At 41.9% G+C, this 22,583-nt stretch overlaps 1 protein-coding gene across 10 annotated transcripts in view; it reads right to left on the minus strand.

The window, feature by feature from the left end:
• Window positions 1-22,583, minus strand: part of DST (dystonin) — a 305,079-nt gene that overhangs the window by 267,851 nt on the left and 14,645 nt on the right. For 5 of the 10 annotated variants that reach the window (XM_027695988.1, XM_027695993.1, XM_027695995.1 and 2 more), the window contains exons 3-4: window positions 21,487-21,675; window positions 2,358-2,565 (exon numbers count right to left, since the gene is read on the minus strand). In XM_027695988.1, coding sequence (XP_027551789.1) covers window positions 2,358-2,565; window positions 21,487-21,675 — 397 coding nt within the window. Of the gene's footprint in view, window positions 1-775; window positions 888-2,357; window positions 2,566-21,486; window positions 21,676-22,583 lie in introns of those variants that run through there. The other 5 variants (XM_027695999.1, XM_027695998.1, XM_027695992.1 and 2 more) reach the window with 2 other exon arrangements.

Consider the following 22,583-nt stretch of genomic DNA (forward strand, 5'->3'; position numbering starts at 1 on the left):
TCAGAACTGACTGGAAACATACAGCTGAAAAAAAATCAGATAAGAAATCTAACCTACCTCATTCTCTAACATAAGACTCAGCAGTGCAAATATCAGCATACGCTGTGACATGCTGTAAAGACTATTTCAGGGATGAAGGTTCAGTCTAAACAGTTAACTCCATCCCTTTTGCACTTGAATTAAAATCAGTCCTGTAACACTTTTGATAAGCTTTTTCAGATTTAGTACTAGCAAATGTATTGAAAAACAGCAATGAATCATCCAAACCACTCCTTCCATTCTGATGCATTTAATAAATCAATGTAATTTACATTTCTAGCAAGATGAATTTAGCTATGTGTATCATTGTTACAATAAATGTGTTTTTTTCCTTATTTTTCTATATCTGATGAGAAAACTCAGGTGGCTACAGGAACTAAGCTCATTCTTTCTCCGACCACCAAAAAAAAAAAAGTAAATAAATAAAAAGGTAAAAATAAACCGAAGCTTTAAATACGAATGCACATCGAGACGTAAACCACTGTGCCCGCACTGCACTTCAAAAACAGAATTTTAAACACACGAGAGAGCGTATCACCCACTGGTGAAGTGACACGGTATTTCTATTTATCGCAGAAGCCGCCCACGTCCGCCGCCTCCAGATCAACCCAACTCGGGGCCACCAATGTCCCCACCTGGCCGCCAGCGCCACAGCCTCCTGGGTCCGCAGCCGCCACACCCGGCGGGGCGAGCTGCCACTCGGGCGGCTGCGGTGGCACGAGGAGCGCTGCCCTACCTTTGTATCTCTCCAAGACATCTTCATAGGCTTGCAGGTACTCTTGCTCTTCGGCATAGAAGTACGCGCCAGGGGAGAGGTAGCCAGCCATGGCCGGCAGCTAGCCTAGCCTAGCCTAGCCCAGTCCAGCACTGCCCTGCCGCCCGCCCGCCCGCCCGAGCGGCTCCGGACGACCGGGTAGCCCCAGGGACGGCACAAGAAAAACCCCGGCAGCAGCGAGAGGGAGGCGAGTGGGGGGCGGCGCTGCCAGCCCGGCCGAGGAAACGCCCCCCAGCCGCTCGGGTTTCGGTGGCCGCCCCTCTGCGCTCCGAGAGGCGGCCCCAGCCGCAGACCTCGGCTCCAGCCCCATCGCCGAGGCACCGCCTTCGAAGCCGGCGAGCTCTCACCACCTCCCACCGCCCCCCGTGCTTTTGCCTCGGCGTCCCGCGGGATGAGAAGGGCGTCGGCCGCCAAGGCAGGGACGCGGCGCCCGCGGCACTGACGGGACTGGCGGGGACACTGTCACCCTGCGGCGCTGGCGCTGAGGGGCCGCAGCGCGACGGACAGCGCCGGGGACTCGCGGGCAGGGACCGAGCAGGAGCCCCGGCGCCTGCAACCAGGCGGGGTGGGAGCCCCCGCTATACCGGCGGAGGCGGGGGACCGGCACCGCCGCAGGTGTCACCGCCGCTTGTCCGCTCCTGGCCGCGCCCCCACCGCCCCCCGGCCCTGCCCCGCCCCGGAGTGGTCCCTGCTGCCCTGGCCCCGGCCCGCTGGGTCTCCCGCCCTGCGCACCCTGCCCGCTGGGCTGGGCTGGACCGGCTCCGCAGCTTCCCCCCCGCCCCCACTCGCGGCTGCATCCTGCGGCTCGGGGGAGCTCGGCTCCGCAGCGGGCCCGCTGCCCCCTCTAACAGCGCCGCTAAGATGGATTACCCTGGGAAATGGTGTCCCGAGAAGGGACCTACCGAGGCGCACACAAAAAGGGGGTGGCTGGGGGGAACAACAGCGGTGTTCCCGGGGAGCACCGGAGCCCGCTGCATCTTTCTGGGATTCATTTACAGGCATTTTCCAGCTCTCGCCGGGGAGAAGCGGACCTCCGCCCTATTTTCGACAACATTTGTCGCCGGGCCGCGGACCAGCGCCCGCCGGCGTCTCCGGCACACCGGGCGGCTCCGTCCCGGTCCCGGTCTCCCCCGGGCGCAGCCCCGGCCCCGAGCGGACAAAGACCGGCGCCTGGTCCCCCGCCCGCGCGGAGCATCATCGGCCGCCGCGGCCTCTCCGCCCTGCGGGCGGTCCAGCGCCGCTTCCCCCCAGGGCGGCCCGGTGCTCCCTCGGCCTTGCGGGCCGGAGGAAGCACTGGCACCGGCTGAGCCGGCCCCCGCCGCGGCTGCAGCCCCCGGCCACTGATGTGTTTTCGCATGAAAGTTTAATAGGCGCACCTGCGCGCGTTTCGCCTCGCCTTCCACACGCATCAGTTCGCCCAGCCGGAAAACGCGGCCAAAGAGCTTAGTCACCGCCCGGCGGGGCTACGCTCTGAAAGGGAAGGGACGGGGGTCCCTCTACCCCCCGGCCGCCCCCTGCCCGGCCGCCCCCGGCCGCGCCTTACCGGCGATGCGCAGCACGGCCCGCTCGGCGGGGTCCAGCACGGAGCCGCCTTGGATCTTCCGCTTGGACCGCTCGTGTTTGGGCAGGTTCCAGGGCAGCGTGTCCCCCGGCGCCGGCGACACCGTCCCCGACCTCTGACTGAAGTCCTCCTCATCGGAGAAATCGGCGGAGGACGACATGGAGCATCGGTAGGACGCGTTGCCAGAGCTCTGCACGGGGAGACAGACAGACAGACAGGGTGCGTGGGGAGCGGCTCGGGACCGGGGCCTCAGGTGGCACCGCCGAATACCCGCCCCGCGTGGCGTGGAAAAGCATCTCACGGGAAAAGGAGGATAGGGGAGAGGGACGCCGCTCACCATTGCCGTGAATTTAGGGGGGAAGAGGGGTGCGTGTGCGGAGTGCCGAGGGAGGTCCTCCAAAAAATATCCGGTCTTTAGCGGGAGTGCATTTGGAGGGATGTCTGGGAAGAGCCGTGGCCTGCGGCTGGGCAACCAGCTTGCAAATGAGCCTCCCGCTTCCCCAACAATAAACCCAGCAGCAACAACAGCCGAAAAAAAACCCAACAACCTTCCCGGCTACAGATCGATGGCGTTTGGCTCCCCCGCCAGGACAAGGGTAAGATTTGCCATTCCCGAGTTGCTGGTGAAATGGTTGATGTAAATCCGCCCCCAGGGCAGCCCCACGACGGGCTCTTTGTTACCGGCCCGGGCCCCGCAGGGCCCCTCCTGCCCCGCGTTCCCGGGGGCAGCCCGGCGCGGCTGGCCAGCAGGGACGGGAGCAGAGAGAGAGGGAAGGATCAGAGAGACGATTTCTCAGAGCAGCCCCTTTGGGTAGCGGGGCACCATGGGCGGCCTTCGGTTACACTTTGCGAAGGCGGCTTCGGCAAACAAACGACTGATCTCGGCATGTAGATTGTATCCACCTTCAGGCTTCCCAGCTACCCATAAAAAGAGTTCTTCCAGAAACGTAAATAAACACTGATGCAGCGCAGGGAGAGGGCTGTTGCCATTTCTGGCTTCCCTGTTTAGAGTGAAGTGGGAAACAGAGATGTCTGAAATATAACATTTCAGCACCATATTGAAATTTAGAGTACATTATTATACACAGGTTATCAGGACACAATGGAAGGCAAGGTGCTATTTCTCTTCCACTGCATTTTCTGATTGGAGAGACTTGTGGTTTCTACAGGGCATTTGACAAGAAAACTACAGATTTGATTTGTGATTCCTGAGAGATCTCATTTTTAGGTGTATGCTCTTCTCAACTTGGAGAGGTGTAGTAAAATCACAGAATAGTTTGAGTTGGAAAGGACCTTTAAAAACTATCTAGTTACAACCTCCCTGCCATAGGCAGGGCCAACTTCCATTAGACCAAGTTGCTCAAAGCCCCATCCAACCTCCCCTTGAACACTTTCTCAGCTTTTCTGGGCAACCTGTTCCAGTGCCTCACTGACTTTATAGTGAAGAATTACTTCCTTATATCTAAGCTAAATCTACCCACTTCCATTGTAAAGCCAGCATATTTTGTTATGCAGAGACAGCCTCATTCGGCCATTCTAAATTCCACATTTTTTTGATACTAAGACAGCTAATATTTTAGGCTTGTCCTGTAGTCTTTTTTTAATTATTATTTAGGGGCTTAAATGGTACACTTATGTACAGAAGAAATTTGTATAGTGACTGAGATCTGATAAAATTTATCGTTGCTATCTGAACCTTTTTACTGTCAGTTATCATAGGGGGTATTTTACCCATTTTAAAACTCAGAATCTACATAATCCAGAGGAATAACATGATGCACTCTTTGCTATGCATAGAGGTGCCAATAATATACAGTTAAATAATCTGCTATAATAAGAGGGGATCTCTTATTAGTAGTTTTCCCTCCTTCACTTCTGTCCCAATCCTCTTTTCTCCTTCTGCAGTACTTCATGGTGAAGTTCTAAAGGGGAGAGTTGAGAGGGAGGGAATGAATACCAAAACCACAGTTAACTGAATTCTTGTTCACTGTATGGTGATGTGGAGAGAGCACGAAGTAACTGCAGAAAAACAGAAACATGAGATGTCTGATACCAGCTCTGATTGCCTTCATAATTAGTTTTACTGCAGAGACTATTTTTCTATCAGTTTGTATAATAAGTTAAAACTGTAGGATCTTATAAAGCATGACAGTCACATACAGGTGTCTTCCTGATGGAAGCTAGAAGTGTTTAGCTTGCTGCAAGCTATAAAGGGCACTTTGCTGTACCAGGTGTGGCTACCAGGGCTCCTGATGTGCTTAGTCAGAGATTGGGGTCCTTGCGGCCTGTCCTTATCTCCAGATTTTGCCCTAGAAAAGAAAATGTTGCCTTTAATCCCAGCTCAAAACATCCTGCTTCAGGCCTGCACCTTCTTTTGGCTGCTCAGCAACCCTCTATATCTTTGGATCACAGAGACCGATGGAGACAGATTTAGCCTTTCAACTTCTTCACCTTCTTAATTTCTAGCTTATAATATGAGAATTAAAAAGAGCCCAGACAAGGTGTTGTGAGGGTGCTACAGCAATAGTTTGTTAGAATTTATGTAGCAGCTTGGAATATGCAAGGACAAAGTACAATAGCAGTTGTTATTGAAGCTTTTGGAAAAGATTTTTCAACTCACAGATTTATCTTTGAAAGTAAGCTATAAATTTTATCCAGTAGGATTTTCTTTTCTCAAAAGAGGCCTTCATAGCCCATTCTTACTTTTAATAACATGACACCTCCTTATACCCTTAGAAACCAAAAGCACTGTTGAGTGGTCATTTCATATGTACCATCGCTCTATTGAGATGTCAATTTTAGGGAAAGGGAGTCCATCCTTCTAGTCAGCTTTACTCCAATACTGGAAGATAAACTGTGTGAGAAAACCCCACTCACACAGTTATTAGCATTCAAACTGAAGAGGCAATGGTAGAGCAGTGTTTGACATCTATGTGTATTACAACTAGCTTTTAAGTTACCTTACTTAATGCATGAATTAACAAAATAAATGAATAAAACCCACTTTAGCTTCTAACTCTTCAAGAATCATTTTGTTTTGTTTTCAGAACAAAGTAGGAAGCTCAGAAAGGAGTTCTTCATAACAGCAGAATCTAGCAAACTCATATCTAAGAAATGTTAACTTCTAACTTAATTACAGTTTACTTTCTTATTCAATGTGGAGATACCTCTGAGTAATGTGTACACAGAGCTATGGAGCACGTAAGTATTTTTAAAAATCTCAACTTTGCTGTTCCAAAGATGTTTATAATGGACTGAACAACTTTGCTTGAGTAAATTAACAGCTTTGTTAAGAAGTCTGTAGTTGCTCCCCTTTTGTTGTTCACAACATGTGTACCACTCATCCCACTGAATTGTTTGTTTCTAGCAAACATGTTTTCCATGATATAGCTGTAAGTCCCAAATAAGGATTCAATTATTACAGCAACAAATCAAGCAGTTTAAAAACAGGAAATGAAGCAGAACATCTGTTCTGAAAAGGGTCCCTGGCCAATTAGGACAGCACGTGGAAAAAACATGGTTATATTCTGTTAAAATCAAAATATGTAAGGCACTTCTGTTATTTTCCCATAAAGCATATTGTTGTATGCAAGTGAGAAATGTAACTGTTAATAACACAAACAATTTTCGTGGGCTATGTGACTCAAATGTCTTTTATATCTGCTAAAAATATTGATCCTCCTTACTTAGCCTACTCTGGGACTTAGCAAGGGTCAAGGTTTGACCATTCTTAGCTTCAAGGTCGCAGCCCAGATGCTCTAACTGCTTATTCTACACCTCCGATTATGCATTCTTCCTGCTCATTAGCCTGGGGGCCTCTCGGCAGCCTTCTCTGGCTGCTGCGCAGGAGCGGCTACCTTTGCAGTGCGGTTGTGCAGCCGGCAGCCGGGGCGCGGGAGAGCCGTGGTCCCACTAGAGCACCCCTAAGCGGAGTTCTGGCAGCATCCAAAGCCCCGGATTGCACGTGATGCACCGTTCGCTGCCGGTGCCGCAGGGGGGTGCACAGCGCACACGGAGTCCCCACCGCCGCGTCCCGGGAGGCAGAGAGCTCCACAGAAGCGACGTGCAGAGCCAAACCCCCTTCTGCCAGAGCCTGCTGGCTTCTCTGTAATCAGGTGATTTGCAGCTGCCGCCTGAGAGTCAGCCTTGCTACTCTGCTATAAAAGCGAGTTGGTTTCCAGTAAAGGGGATGATTTCAAAGAAATATTTAGCATACTTCTTGTAAGAGGGATTTGGCCAAGTACCAAGGCATGCTTTCCCTTGAGGAGGGAAAGGAGTGCTGTTTGTCATAGGTAAGGCGCTGTGGAGGATCAGGTGGAAGCTAGCTGGAAGATGGTGTAGCTGGAAAATGGTATATAGTAATGCACACCACCATAGATCAGGTAAGCCACCTTGAATAGGACCTGATAGGGTCAAGAACACTGGTGGCCTGTGCACTGTCATTCCTCAGGGCAGAAGCATTAGCTGAGGTCAGGTTTTAAATTCAGTCAGGCAACCCAGCTGGGAAAAGCTGCTGCGAGGCTGATACCAAATTATCGTCATATTGCAAAAATTCCCCAACCCTGTGACACGTCGGATATTGTGCTGGCCAACTGAATTATAATCAAATAGCTTGTACTTTCGCATTTTATCTCTAAGATGATTTTCCACTGCAGTGAATCCTTTCACACTGGCTTTTAGAAGCTGTGGGAAGTACAGTTTAGTTATGAGTTATTTATATTTTGTTTATACTACACTATCTCAAAATTCCTGGAATACATTTTCTTTTCTATCATTATGTTCATTGTGGGAAAATGGATAAATATGAACAGAAATTAAGCATTTGAATAGTGATTTTACTGAGTGTGCTTCAGAAAATCCCTTCTAATTTAGAATAATCAATTGAAAGTAACAGACTATTTTTGTCCTTTAACATCCCAGATTAAATGATATTAAAGTGGATCAACTTTTAAAGTAAAATAACTTCACAAATTTAAGACAAAATCTAGGGCAACTGAATGTTCCCATTAGTAAATCTTTACCACTTTAACCTGATTAGATGATAATGCAATGCAGAATACAAAACATCCAATGTATGTAATCAGGCTATGCGGCTGCATGTTGTCAGAAATTATCAAAATTCAAAATGACACAAATGATAGTACAAACAAGGGCAATGTAAAACCAACTATGATAAGCTTAAAAAAATTCACCAGTGGAGACACAGACATATTAAATGAATATTTTTCTCTGGTTCTGTGCCAGTCATTTAAGGGGACATCCATACTTATCGGGATATAAAAAATTATTACAGATTTTCTGGGTTTGTATTTAATCTTATTTAACAATAAACAGAAAGCTGGAAGGCAAATACACAAAATCTGAAAGTCCTGAGCATCCGGGGTCTGACTCTATGTTAAGCTGCCTTTGCAAACAGGTGGGCTTTTCAAACATCAAGACAACATCTACTTTCTTTGTAGAGAGAACTTACATTCTTTCTTTCTGAAGTTAGGAGAAGGTGGAAATAAGCATTCAGTGTTTATTCTATCACATGCGCTTTGAGCCCATGCCTGTATTTATACAAAGAAATTCTGATGCTTTCATAGGCTTTCAAAAGGGGATGGGATATTTTCTGGATGCTAAGTAGGTCAATCTCTACCACTCCCCTGCTTTGAAAATAATCTTATGGATGCAACTTTCATGGAAGAAATACGTTATTTAAGAACATGAAATTCAAAGTGTATAAAAGGGCTAGATCCATGTATGCACTTGGGTGTTACAATACAGTTTTGTAACATCGAACTATGTTTACTGGATAACCACCTACTTACATATCTAAAAGTGATGTGATGCAAAACAGCTTTTGGTAGAACCAAGCAGTCAGAAAAACTTGGTCACTCAGCATGATGCAACATCATTCTTCAGGGACATAAGGCATCCCAAAACCTTCTTTCTGAAAGTGCTCCTCAGTCATCCTTTCGTAACAGCAGAGAGCACTAGTTTCTTTTGAACTCTAAGAAAAGTGAAGCAGCTGTTTGTCTTTTCCTTGTTGTCATAAGAAGCTTGAAACCTAGGCTCAGACGCTCATCTCCCAGCAGCCAGTCTGGAGATTATTCCACAACAACCTCCTGGTTGAGGAAGTGGTACATGTTTAAAAAAATGAAATTTAAGATTCCTAGATGTAGAATGAGAAAATAGGAAGAGGAAGAGTAGTGCTCCACATTAGAACACGCAATGCTCTCTCTGGGGAGATGAAAGTGCTGGGCTCTGATCTCTGCTGTAATGACTGCTTATACATTCTGTTTTAAGTAGTAATTGGATAAAATATTGAAGTAGTCCTTGGATGGGACATGTGCAATGGAAGCAACAGGAACCACTGCACAGCTCATGTATGAATTTTGCAGAAATACACCAAATTTCAAGTACTTATTGGTCTGATGTGATACCATCTTCTATTAGCTAAAAAAAAGAAATTAGTGAATATTACACTACAAGTAGAGTTTCTGTTTCATTTACTTCATTTATTGATAGTCTCTTTCAGGATCAGAAAGTTGATAGAGACATTTGTAACTCCCTAGTAGCTGTGAGATTGAGCTGAGGGATCGGATGCTGTCAAGATAATCTCCACAGACCTCAGCAACTTTCACCAAGGAAGGTAGTCATCATAAGAGAAAAACAGGGCACTTAAAGTATGTTCCTGTGCAAGGAAAACCTGCTTGTTGTTTTTCTTTTTCAAATTAATATGGTGAAAATCAAGGCATGCTTCATCCAGTGTATGAAGCAAACCTGTATGCAAGTGGGGCCAAACAACATTCAGCTTAATAACTGTGCCAAAGCCATTAGTTCTTTTGAAAAGCTGCTTGGTAAAATTGTGCTAACAAAAAGGCAGATTCTTTTTGAATGTCACTTAAAAATTATTAATATCATCAACATGATAACCATGATATGTTACATATTTAATCCATTCCTTTATTCCTCACCTATTTCCTCTACTTAGTTTTGCAATATGAATTGCAGGATTTAATCTTGAAATAGCTTACCTACATTATAGTAGCCAACAGAAAGGTACTAAAGGTTTTTCAGATAGGGAAATAATGTTTGGAGCTCTGAGTATCTCAGAAGTTACAGCATAGGGAATAGGTATTTTAGTTCAGTTTTATGTTAAAACAATCAGCAAAATATAAGTGATCTTCCATTATAATTATCACTATCTTATTTCAAAATTAATGCTTCATATATTAATACCTAAAATGTCAGGATTTCATGGTCTCAAAATCATGAATTATTTCTGTACAACAAATGCATAGACCTTAGATGACTGTTGAGTATAACTGTTACAAAATACTTCCCATTACATAAAAATAAATTTTATATTAATTTTTAATTGCAGCTATCTTGCTGCAATATTTCCCTTGGTCTGCCAGACACAAAAGAGCATAACGTGACCAAATAACTAAGATTTGAGGAAGGCACACAGGGTGTTATCTGCCTACTATGCCTACAAAGCCAACCAAGTAACAGAAGAAGAGTCTGGAATAAGAAATCATCTAGCTTCAAATCCTTTCCTCAGCCTCCTAAACTTCTCATTGTAGCTTGTATTATATTACATATTTATGTTTTAATAGCAAACCGAATTACTCTTGCTGTAAAAGGCATATCAGGGTATAAAAACACTCTGGACAATAAAGAGCAAATTAAAGTTCTAAGTAGCTTTTGAATCTCTGATGGACACAGATTGTTTTCTAGAAAAATTAAAAAGAGGACATAGAAGATTTTTTTAAAATTACATTAAGAAAATCTAAACCAGTAGTACTGATATTCTGCTTTTAGTAAAAACTGTTAACACTCCTGACTTATAAATTTTCCTCCTTATAGAATGAAACATTTTTTTGTCCTTTTCAGACTGTTTCAATCCCATGTTTTAAAACTAAATTTGAAGATTTGATCCAACAGTCAATCAAAATTTAACTATTTGAAAATACATATTCCTATAATTACACACAGACATATTAAAAATTAAATTATTAATTTAAGATTGTTTTATTTTATAAAAATCATTTTAAGTTGCCTTATCTTAAGCTTGGTTGAAAATATTCCCTGCCCAGGGTTGAATTTCCTTGAAATTTTTAGTCAAAGACTGTCTGAGAAGCCTGAGAGCAAGATCATGGAAATATCCAGTAGTTATTTGTAAACACTAAAAAATATCCCAGTGATCTTTTTGAGAAGACTCTAGGCTTTGGGATGGATACTTCAAGTATGAATATGCTCGAAGCTAGACATAGGCCTTTTGCCATCTTTGTTAAAAATCTGTCTACATTTGTCAGAGTGATAAGTCTTTGAGATATAAATATCATCTGCCATTCCTGGCATCAGGGAATATAAAGTAAAGCTTTTAAAGTCTAGGTTTGATCTCACTACTCTGACAGGAAAGGTGCTCCAGAACCTACTGCTGTCTTGATTACAAGTGATCTTCTAGTTGCCACCTCAACCTTATTCCTGGTCTTTTGGGTTTTTTTTGCAACAACAGTGTTCATTTCCTTAAATAACCCTTTTTGCTTCCTCAATACATTCGTAGCCTGCATTGTACCTCCTCTCAGCTTTTTTTGGGTTTGCTGAGCAAGTTAACTTTTTTTAACCTCTCCTCACCTATTAGTAGTCCTTCTTTGCAAAGTTAAATAGTTTGATTTAACAATTCCTGGCATGCAGGTAACTACCAAAGTCATTTTATCAGATTTATTTTTTTTTAATAAGACCATGTTTGAATTTCTTGACTAAAATGTCTTCAATGTATCATCTAAAATCCCTTCAAATTGGCACTCACTAAACAAAGACTCTCCAGACTACCAGGGGTCTTAGAGCTGCCAGACCAATACCCCAGCATCACAGAATGACCAAGCAAATTCATCTTCACAGCTCTTACCTCCACACTCACAACACCTACCATCCCCACCAAGGAGCTGAACAGGATCCTTCCAGCTTGGAGATCCGGAGGCAAAACTAATCTTTGCATCTAATAGTTACTTGCCATGGTTTCAGGTTGATGGCAGCACAGACAAGAGGCATGGAGAGCAGGGGAGGGCAGGCACCAGATCTGACAAGGAGGAGATTGTTTCTTTTATGCTCTCTGTGACTTGCTCAGCCGTGCTTAGCCAGCAAGAGGAAGAAGCTGTATGATCTAAATGTAGAGAGGACAAACACCGGAACCGGCATGCTGGAGGAAGGGGCTATAGAAATACACTGGGACTGACAGCCTGAGGGACAAACACAGAGGCTGTCAGAGTCTGGGAGCTGCAGCTGAAAAGCGTTCAAGGGAGCAGCAGACTCTGTGGTTAAAGACTAGAGGAGAAATGGACCTGCAAGGTAACTGTTGGGACTAGTAACCACCAATGCTGGAGAGAGTGGATCAGGGTAGAGTTAAGGATCTGACACACTGGCAGGAAACTGCTATTGCCACAGCAAAAGGCTCTGAACAAGGTATTTGATTGACAAGGAGGGGAGAAACTGTGTGTGAGGATGTGTCAGAGAACAGACAAGGACCAAGGAATGGAGTATGCAACCAGAGGCCACAGGAGACACAGAAATCAAAGAGATTGGTTGAACAAGTGCCTCAGAGCAATGAGAGGGCTGACTAGGCGAGCGTGGGAAGGGCCGTGACATGGAGGAGTGAAACAAGAACTAAGAGTGAGAGCAGAAGGGCAAAGGTCAACAGAGGAGTGAGGACTGGACAGCGAGGAAGGAGCTAGTGGTGAGGCAGAGGCAGGTCAGGAGAAGGCTGGAGGAGACATGGCAGAAGGAGCCACACTTGGGAAGAATGAGCACAGGAAAACACATTCCTCTAAGGAGTCTGGTAGGAAACGGATATTTCACCCCAATTCCAACCATTAGCAAACATCTGAGAGTTCCTCTAGAAATAAATACCTGTTCCCCTGTGTTAGTGATTCATATGGAGGATTACAAGTGTCATCAGTCTCTCCCTGAAATCCAACAGCAGAATTTTCTGTGGTGTAGTTGAATGTCAAAACCTGCCTATAAGCTACACAACAGAGCTTTGTTTTTATGTTTTTAACAACATTTGGAAATTAAACACAAAGTTTCTGTTAAAATACTTTCCTTAAGACTGCAAAGTTAAGCACTAAAATGTTACTGAATTCCATATTTAAGATTCACCATGCAGCCTTAATTCAGCCTGCTTATTTTTAAGTCATGATGCAGTCATAATGTCATGATTGTATACTATTACATCCTCAGTGTCTTTCTCTTATTTAGTGCAAATGATGGGTGATATTCACTCCATAAACAGTTATTCAGTGTTTTGCTTTGTGATCCTCAGTTCAATGGGCAGCCTCAGAATTTAACTTACTTCATGCTATTTAAATACTGGTGTGAAGAAGAAATTATTATTTCATAGACTGTTTTGTGCTGCTTATTACTACAGTAGTATCTGACTGCTTCACTCCCATTACACAGCATGCAAACTGAAACCAGGTCAATTTTATTACCTAGGTGAAATTGAGATGCCAGGGATCTGACTTTTAAGAGTTATAAAAATTATGTATCAGTAATATTCAGACTACAGCACACGTGGAGTTCAGTGGTGAATGGCAGCTTGACAACTTCTATAAACCCAACTACATGCTTTGTCAGACACTTACAAAATGGAAGATAAAAAATGTTTTAAGCCAGTTGTTCAGCACATTCACAGTAACCTTGTGCCCACCCTTCAATCTCCAAGGCAACAGTTCCTGCTTTTTAAAAGAAATAAGAGATCCTCTCTCTTCCTGCAATCTCCTGTTTTATTCATTTACACACTTTACAACTTCTTCAGCAGAACTCCTACACATAAGAGTCATCCTAAGAGCACTTCCATCCTATGATGAGTATAGAGCACATTCCATGAAAAACCAGTACACCATCATACAATTAAAGTCTGTATGATAACGCAGATGCATAATCCTCTGAATTAAAACTGCACATATAACCTTAATTCCAGTGCTTCATAATGTCTGAAGACTTGCCTCTGCCAAACTATTCTTTTAATATCATATCCATGTGTAGTGTTACATATAAATACAAATGGATAAGGGAGTCCCTTGCTATATAAAGATGTACTTTTTACGTGCCACAGTAGGATGTCACACAATACAACTGTGGCAGTGAAGGAAAAGGAAACATCTGCATTTAGACTATAATGACTATGCATCTGTGAGACAATTACTGGCCATTTTAAGTTGTGCAAACAACACTATCAACAAGATCAGAGCTGATAAATGTTTTTTTAACCTACCTTCAGCTACTGTACAGAATTTATCATTTATAATCACTTACATAAAATGTTTTTTCCTACAGTTAAGACCACGAGCACATTTTAGCAGCTTAGGTTTATGTTACTACCTCTCACAGAAGGAGACTGGGATCTAAACAAGAACAATTCTGAACAGTTAAAAATTTAATTTCTCAGTGAGGTTATGCTGCATGCATATAGTAAAATGTTATCAGTGAACACAGAATCTCAGTTAATACAAATGATGGCAAGATGACAGTGGCAAAAAAACCCTATTAGATATTTTTCAAGCCAGAGTTTTACAGCTCTGTTTCTTTGATACAACAGCTGAAGAATATTTTATCTCCTTCGCTTCTAATTTAGTAGCAAGTTAGCTTCTGCTCCAAGGACCGAGGGTGCACTTTGACCCTCTTTCAGTACTTTAGGTCAAAGTGGGTCAGAATGGTTTAAGCTCTCATCCCATTTTCAGTAAATAAGCATTTGCCCTGGGAATGAAAATTGACTCAGACAAAAATTGTATAGAGTCAGCTCACCTATCAAGACAAATCCTGCTACATTATAGGGCTTTGCCCACAGGTGTAGGATGATTTGCAACAGTGTATAGAAAAATAATGTAGATTTGATATGATTTTCAAACACATAACTTTAAATCTAAGTAAATACATTCAAAACAGTCATGATCTGCCACCACAGGTGACAATCAATTCAAATGACCTTAACTCTCCAAATAAGAGCTAGCAGTGAAGTCAGTTAAGGGCCTCTAAATATGGATTTGTACTGTTACTGCTATGTCATTTTATATGCATGTGTCATCAATAATTATTAGCACTGTTGCCATTAACTTATTTCTTTTGTACTATGCCTAATAGCTGTAGTAACTCATCTACAGGAAAAAAAAATCACTAGGAAGACAACAATAATTTTAAATCCCAGACCTAATTCTTAGCATATCACTGTTGTGTTTTAGGAAAAAGTAGTTATAAAATTGTAAAGCTGTCACCTCCCTGGACTAGTGAAACTCACGACAATACACCTTCAAGAAATCCCTTCAAAAACCTAAACTGCCTAGGAGCTGGGCAAAAGGAGTGGAAGAAATGGGCAATGCAATGGATGAGCTGCAGGGTGGAGAGGGAAAAGCAGCCAAGAGGAAATCTGGAGCAGGCAACAAGGGAGGAGGTCACAGAAGCTGGAAGAACAGTGGGAAAATGAACCTTTTGGGCAAAACAGTTTATGAAGAATATGTCAGTGAGGAGTTACTTATTATGAGAAAAACAGTAATACAGCAGTCCAAAAAAGGGATGTAAATAGTCTCTTGTGTGTAGGTCTGGAAAGAGAACTATCTTTGAAGTCAACCTAAGGGCCACTGAAGGCTTTCTCTTTATTTCAAAGATGACTGGATTTAGCATTTATAGTCATATTTGCAAAGATCCTATGCACCTAAAAGAGACTCCTTGAGGTATTTTAAAAAATGTTTATGGTGGCTAGATGCTTAAATATTATTTAAAACTTTATGAAACAATCACTTAATAAACTGTCAGGAGCTTCTCAAAATCCCCATCAATATCCTTTAAGTTTTTGTCCTGGTTTCAGCTGTCATAGGGCTTTTTGCTTCCTAGTAGCTGGTACAGTGCCATGCTTTGGATTTAGGGTAAGAATAATGTTGATAACACACTGATGTTTTAGTTGTTGCTTACCAGGGCTGACACTACATCAAGGACTTTTCACCTTCTCATGTTGCTCACCCAGGACAGCTGACCCCAAAGGATCAAGGGGATGTTCCATACCATCTGGTGTCATGTAGAATAATAAAACTGGGGGAAGTTGGCTGGAGGGTGGCAGCCTCCTGTTCAGAGACTGGCTGGGTACCAGTCAGCAGGTGGTGTGCAACTACACTGGGCATCACTTGTTTCATATATTCTTTTATAATTATTATTATTATTATTATTATTATTTTCCCTTCCTTTTCTGTCCTAATAAACTGTCTTTATCTCAAACCGCAAGTTTTACCTTTGTCTTATTCTATCCCCCATCCCACTGGGGTGGGGAGTGAGCAAACAGCTCTGTGGTGTTTAGCTGCCTGACAGGTTAAACCATAGCAGTCATAAAAATTAAAAAAATGCAGTCCTTGTTTCCCTTTTTATATACATTAACATGTTCTCTGTGTTTCTTCATTATGGATGTGCTCAAATTGTCCTGAGAGAGGACATGTGTGCGTGTGTGTGTGCGCACACGTGCATGCACAGTCTGGTAGCTCACGGCTGTGTCGTACATTTGAGAACATTAATATAATCACAGAATCACAGAATATGCTGAGTTGGAAGGGACCCACAAGGATCATCGAGTCCAACCCTTAGCCCTGCACAGGACCATCCCCAAGAGTCACACCATGTACCTGAGAGTATGATTCAAATGCTTCTTGAACTGTGTCAGGCTTGGCACTGTGACCACTTCCCTGGGGAGCCTGTTCCAGTGCCCAATCACCCTCTGAGTGAAGAGCCTTTTTCTAATATCCAACCTAAAACTCCCCTGACACAACTTCAGGCCATTCCCTTGGCTCCTGTCACTGGTCACCACAGAGAAGAGATCAGTGCCTGCCCCTCCTCTGCCCCTCACAAGGAACTTGTAGACTGCAATGAGGTTTCCCTTCAGTCTCTTCTTCTCCAAGCTGAACACACTAAGTGACCTCAGCCACTCCTCATATGGCTTCCGCTCAAAGCCCTTCACCATCTTTGTTGCCCTCCTTTGGACACTCTGCAACAGCTTAATATCTTTGTTATATTGGGTGTCCAAAACTGCACACAATGTTCAAAGGTGAGGCCACCCCAGTGCAGAGCAGAGAGGGACGATCACCTCCCTCGACCGCCTGGTGATGCTTTGCCTGATGCCCCCCAGGACACGGTTGGCCCTCCTGGCTGCCAGGGCACTGCTGACTCACATTCAACTTACCGTTGACCAAGACCTCCAGGTCCCTTTCTGTGGCACTGCTTTCCAGCATCATGTTAAGAAAAATGCTGAAAGTGAAAGATGGTATGATAATGTTTTGCCAAGTTTGCTTCTAAATGCAATTCACAGGAGACAAAATCCAACACTGTCAGATGTCTCCAAAAGAAAGACGATATGAATGCAATCTATAGATTAAATAGGTAACACTTGGAATTAACCAAGTCTTGTGCAGGGTGATGGGTAATATTTGCTTGTCGTCTCTATTAGGTCATTGAAATAGCACATAAAGGACACATGATACTGGAAAACTAGTAAATAACAGCAGAGTAAGAATAAAAGGAAATTAACTAAATGAAATAGCGATTATTTAATGAGACACATTAGAACCTTCTAAAAAGCCCTGTAGAACAACTTCATCCACGTGAAATAATTCATCTCAGTTAAGTTAAGTGCCAACTAACACCCAGAATTCTTCTATAAATTATTTGGTATCAGATGTTTAAAAAAAAAACTCCAAAGTGTTTTTTATACAGAATTGTAATACTGGTTTTCCCATAAGTTTTAAGGCTTAAACACATAAAAGCAAAAACCAGGATAGCTGAATAAGACCATGAATGGGACAACTCATGGCTTTACATGCCTTAAAAACTGATTTAGCTTTGCTTTCATGGTTTCTTCAACAGGGTCTTTACACTGAAAGTTTCACTTCAGCTACCTTGGGAGTAGCCTCAGTGGAGCCAAATGAAGCTGCTCATATCGGTAGTTTTTTTTCCACATGTGACTTCCCAGACATCTGACCTCCTTCAGGCTTCCATGTAGCGACTTATAGCAATGCTGCACCCACCCCTAAGGAGCTAAATTTTCGCAGCAAAGGTCAGTCTTTAATTAATTAAAAACAGGTTCATTAGGAGACCCCAAGGGATACCTACAAGCATCAGTGCTTCTGAGATCATTATTTGTCATCAGTTTATTCTTTGTAGGTTACTTCAGAGATACTTTTTTTAGCACTATTCCATGGATAATCCACTCAATATATGCTGTTGCTACAGTTCAGGGGCACAATAGACCAATAACTCTGGATGTGTAAAGTACAGGGATTTGAGAAGAAACAGGGATTTCACATCTGAAAGTGAAGGAACCAGATTTATTTATGCCCCAATCTCTGTAGTCTCACCTGATGTGCATCTTACAGTGATCTTGTTATGACAAACACAAATGTAAATTTTGGTACATGTCATGATCTTAAATAATCCTTGGTGACTGCATGAGTTGGACAGTTTAGAAGCCCTTCAAACTGTTTAACAATGGAGATATCAAAAGATGCTGCTTTGATGGCATCTCTTTTCCACTATGTTTGTAGACATACAGTTGAAATTAGAATTTGGCAGAACTGTATGTCTAACTGACCCCACAGCTCAGGAGCCAGATTTGTTTATACAAACTCAAGGCCATCTTTTGTTCCAGCCCAGTACAAGGTGGGGGGGGAGAAATGTTAATAATTTGCAGAGTCTTATACTTTTGCTTCAGAGCAGACCACTATTTAAAACATGGATAATATTTGCAAAATGCTTGTAATAGAACCCCCGGTTTAAAATTTGCCCTGGAGAAATATTGCTATGCAGCAGCAAGCTCATGACAGACTTTTGCGCATCCTTCCACACCTTCAGAAAATTTAACTACCTTTACAGAGTCAGCTACCCAATTCATGAAAGGAGTGATATATAACACTCCTTTGACTTGCACGAAGTCATGCTAAATTAAAGAACACAGATGTGTTTCTTCTCAAGAGTTCTCCGTTGTGTTAAAAAACTCAAAGCATGCTCCAGTAATAGGTATCTGTACTCTCCTTAGTGTGAAGTTGATGTAAAACTGTCACCTATAGAGAATGTCAGCACAAAGAATACAGCCACCAATGAGAGGGTGACCTACAGGGCACAAAATAGAACAATACGCCCTAAAAGGGATAAGCTTCACAGCACTATGTTCATGTTGCACCAAGTAAGATGAGTAAAAGTGAAAATGGCTATAAACTCTGTACGGTAAGAATCGGTATTAGCACAAAATGTATTTAATGTCCTCATTAATGACCTGGAAGGTGTAAAAAAAAAAAAGAAATTTTTAGAGAAAACTAAAGTTTATTTCTGCAAACATCTGCTTGTGCAGATTTTCAAGGGGAGCAATTATTGTCTTTAGCGGGATTACTCCCATCCACACAATTACACCTAATTTAGTTCTGACAAGATCAGGGACTATGCTGGAAAGATCTCAGATTGCTATGCAGGAAGCAAGAAAAAATACAAGCAAATTCAGATAATTATAGCACCAGCTAGGAAACTGAAAAACAAGATTTAGGCACAACAAAATCAAACAAGTACAAAATGGTGTAAATTAGCAGGAATAAGAAAACCCAGCATCTAAACATCCACAAAAACTTTTCACGAAATATCTAAAAAGTCTTTGGGCATACCTCTTAATATAGCAACAAAGCAGGCTAACATATTTTCGGATTGATTACTCAAAAATTTCCTGGAGCAAAGAAAAAGCTTTCCAGAAGGCTTTTTTATAGTTACTTTGGAGATACCTTTCTTTTCAGAAAATAGGGACAAAAAGGCATAGTAGGGGGAAAACAAAACTGAGAACTGTTTCATGAGGAGAAACTGTCATACATCATTTTTTCAAGTGATGACTAAGCAGAATATGGCCATACCTGCCTACAAATATTTCCATAATATAAACATCAAGACAACAGATGATTTATTTAAAGTGGTTCAAGTGGGCAGAGCTAGGAATAACGGGGGAAAAAAGAGAAAGAAATTATGCAGACTAACAAGAGCATTTCTGGCACTGAATCACGTAAAACTCTACAAGGCCAAATGAAGGCCAAAAGTCTCTGAGTTTTGAGACATTGAGACAAAGTGGGATGAAGATGTGCCAAACTGCGAGATGGACGATATTGTGATTGCCTGGAACTTCACAATGCTGCGGAGATTTGTCATGGCGTAAACCTTATTCACTCTGTCACCATGGCATTAATAATACATTCAGAATAACTTACAATGTCCATGAGAAATTAAATTGGTGACATAAGTTTTCTGGATTGTAGTCTAATAAAGATAATGATTTATTCTTTTTCTGTAGAAATGTGAGTTCATCAAGGCTGTAGAAGGGAAGGCTATCAAAAGAACTGTATAACGCTGCATAAAAGATACACTGCAAAAGCAATTTCAAGGAGGTGACATAATGGTGACAGCACTAAGAGAAGTTTTCTCTAAATCTGAGATTTATTACTGCTTCAGTGGTAGGTCTTGTCAGACACAGCAGACACACGAAATGATAGGAAAGTGAAGTTATATAGTAACACTGAACATTTTCTATTCTTACACTTCTTTTTTTTGCTGGTCCTGAAGCCCCTGATGTGTTACTGTCTTTGGGGAAAGCAGGGTTTTCTTAGCTTCAATAATCCATTATTCAAAGCCTGTTTTGCTGCTTACACCATTTATACAGTTTTAGCTCTTTAATTCAGCAGCATTGATGCTCTTTTTCCAATGTTGGTAATCAGTGGTAGTTAGTGACAGCCTAAGCAATTACAGACAGGCATAGGCCTACCATGGAAAAAATTATGAACAACTGAACTGAAAAGGGAATTAAAAAACTCAATAGGAGTGACATGGAAAATAATAAAGGAGATGATGGAAGAGATTAAAGAAGGACAACAAAGTAGGGAGAGGACCAGAAGTGAATAATGAACAGAGGAGAGCCTGGTGGGAGGCTGGAGACCCAGTAAGAATTACAGAACTAGACAAAATGGTCTAGAGAGCAAAATAGGATGGGAGTGAAAGGGAGATGGTTGAGAAGAAAGGACGAAAAGATCCTTTAAGAAGAGCAAAAGATGAATCCATCAGGTCAAATTAAACCACAGAATCTTGAGCACTGTAAAATAAATTATAAGTAGAAACATTAGAGAACAGAGGAAACTGGGGAGTAGTGGAGTGCAGGCAGAGAAATGGAATGGGTCAGCTAATAAATAAAAATTCTGGCAGTTTTTGGCAGCTCTGGCTTTCTTTTCTTTGCACAAGTTTCTTCCTCTCTCTGAGGCAATGTAATTCCACTAAGGAAGGCTTTCTCAAACTATCTTCAGACCTCATTGATAATTTTTGGTGTTCAATTACCACCAGTCTAGGAAGGTTCAGTTAGACTGCAGCAACGTCAAGATAATATTTTTTAGGGTATGCTCAATGTCATTTTAATAATACTGACTTAGTAGAAGTAGTTCAAGCCCCTTCATATTGGCACAAATACGTTAGTCAGAAAATGCATCAAAGCAGTGAGCTCTCATTAATGAAAGAAATGCATTATGTCTGCAAGACATAATATGTCTTCATGCACATTTACATTAGGAACTGTATGTTTAAATGAATTGTCATATTTCCACACAAAAAGGACGTTATCAGTATTAATAGAACTGGACATAGATCAAGTTGAGAAGCAAAGAATGATAAGACTTCATCTAAGTTTTGTTGAGCAGAAAGATTATAAATACTCTATAAAGCAGAAGAGACCTCAAAATTGGATCTAGTAATAAGATTTCATATAAATTGGGTTCAGTACATAGCACCTCTGATAAATCTGAGTGAGGAATTTCAATAACATACATATGCACTATAAAAACGCATTTACTAATATCACTATAAACTATCAAATTAAATATCTTATTTGAATATTGACTGTAGACTGAATATTAAATAAAAAAATCAAAATTCAAAAAACATTCTTCTTATGCTGAACATAAGAACTGAAAAGATTTTTAAACTGAGGAACAGAATATGGATAGCCCAAAAAATAGAATTGTATCACATGACTGTCTAATATACTTTGAGTGCTATTTATCCCTAAAGGTAGAATACTTACAGGCTTTCGAGTTGGGGTAACTTGAACAGAATGGTAAAATTCTGGTTGGACTCGGCTGCTTTTCTTGATTTTTCTTTTTCTTACAGAAGTTTCCTGCTCACTTAGATGGTGAGCTTCCACTATAGGTTGTGTTTCCTCAAGGCGAGGTGCTACACGTCTTCGAGCATGACGAGGACTTGATCTAAAGCCCTGTACGAGAAAAAGGCATCATCATGTTTGGCATCTCTCCGAATGGAGCAATGTGACATCAGCAAAATCACACAGGATCTTAACAACGACCTGAGGTACAGGCATGCTCACCTTACATTAATGGAATGTCCATATATACTGCATGTAACAATAAAGAGATGTTGCCAAGTGCTGTTAATATCCCATATGTTTTATATTTCTAAATCACATGTATTATTGATACAGCTAGTAGCAGTAACTCCTGTTGCTTTTCTTTATAAGCTCATACTTTTAGTTATTTATAACTAAATAGTTCTAATTTAAAAATTATAATTAAAATTTTCCAGGTTAATTCTTGGCCTCACGAGAAATTGTTTTAGGGAGTGTGAGCTTCAAAGGTGCCTTTTTTTTTTCCTTAGAATGAAAATGAAGAAAAATTGGTAGATGGCAACAATTATAACCAACATTTCTTGTTAAGAGTTCAGATAGTGCTAGAGTTTGGGGAAAATTTACCATTTGGAATAAATAATTAAGACAGAGTGCTGTCTTTTATTATCATCTGAGAAATACAGATATATTTGGCCAAATTAATAAACTCAGGAAAAGCTGCCCTTCAGAAATGCTTTTCAGAGACTTTCTGAGAAAACCTCTGAGTGTCATCCAAAATGGTTCATGGCCTTATAGAATTTCATTCCTTTAATGGCAACATGTATAATGCTATCCCTTTATTGCTACCTGCAGAGCATTTACAATGAGAATTCTCTCATTTTATTGAGTCCCCTCATGAGCATGCACAGGCCTGACATGCATCATTTGTACTGAATACAATGTTGGTTGATATTAAACTTGGCCAGGTCGTAATATCCATTCACTTAGTCACATCAGCTTTCAGATTAAGTGAGCCAAATCTACGTCCTTAGTGGCAGTCT

The sequence above is a fragment of the Neopelma chrysocephalum genome, unplaced genomic scaffold, assembly GCF_003984885.1.
Source record: "Neopelma chrysocephalum unplaced genomic scaffold, ASM398488v2 Primary Assembly neopelma1_104, whole genome shotgun sequence".
Classification (NCBI taxonomy): domain Eukaryota; kingdom Metazoa; phylum Chordata; class Aves; order Passeriformes; family Pipridae; genus Neopelma; species Neopelma chrysocephalum.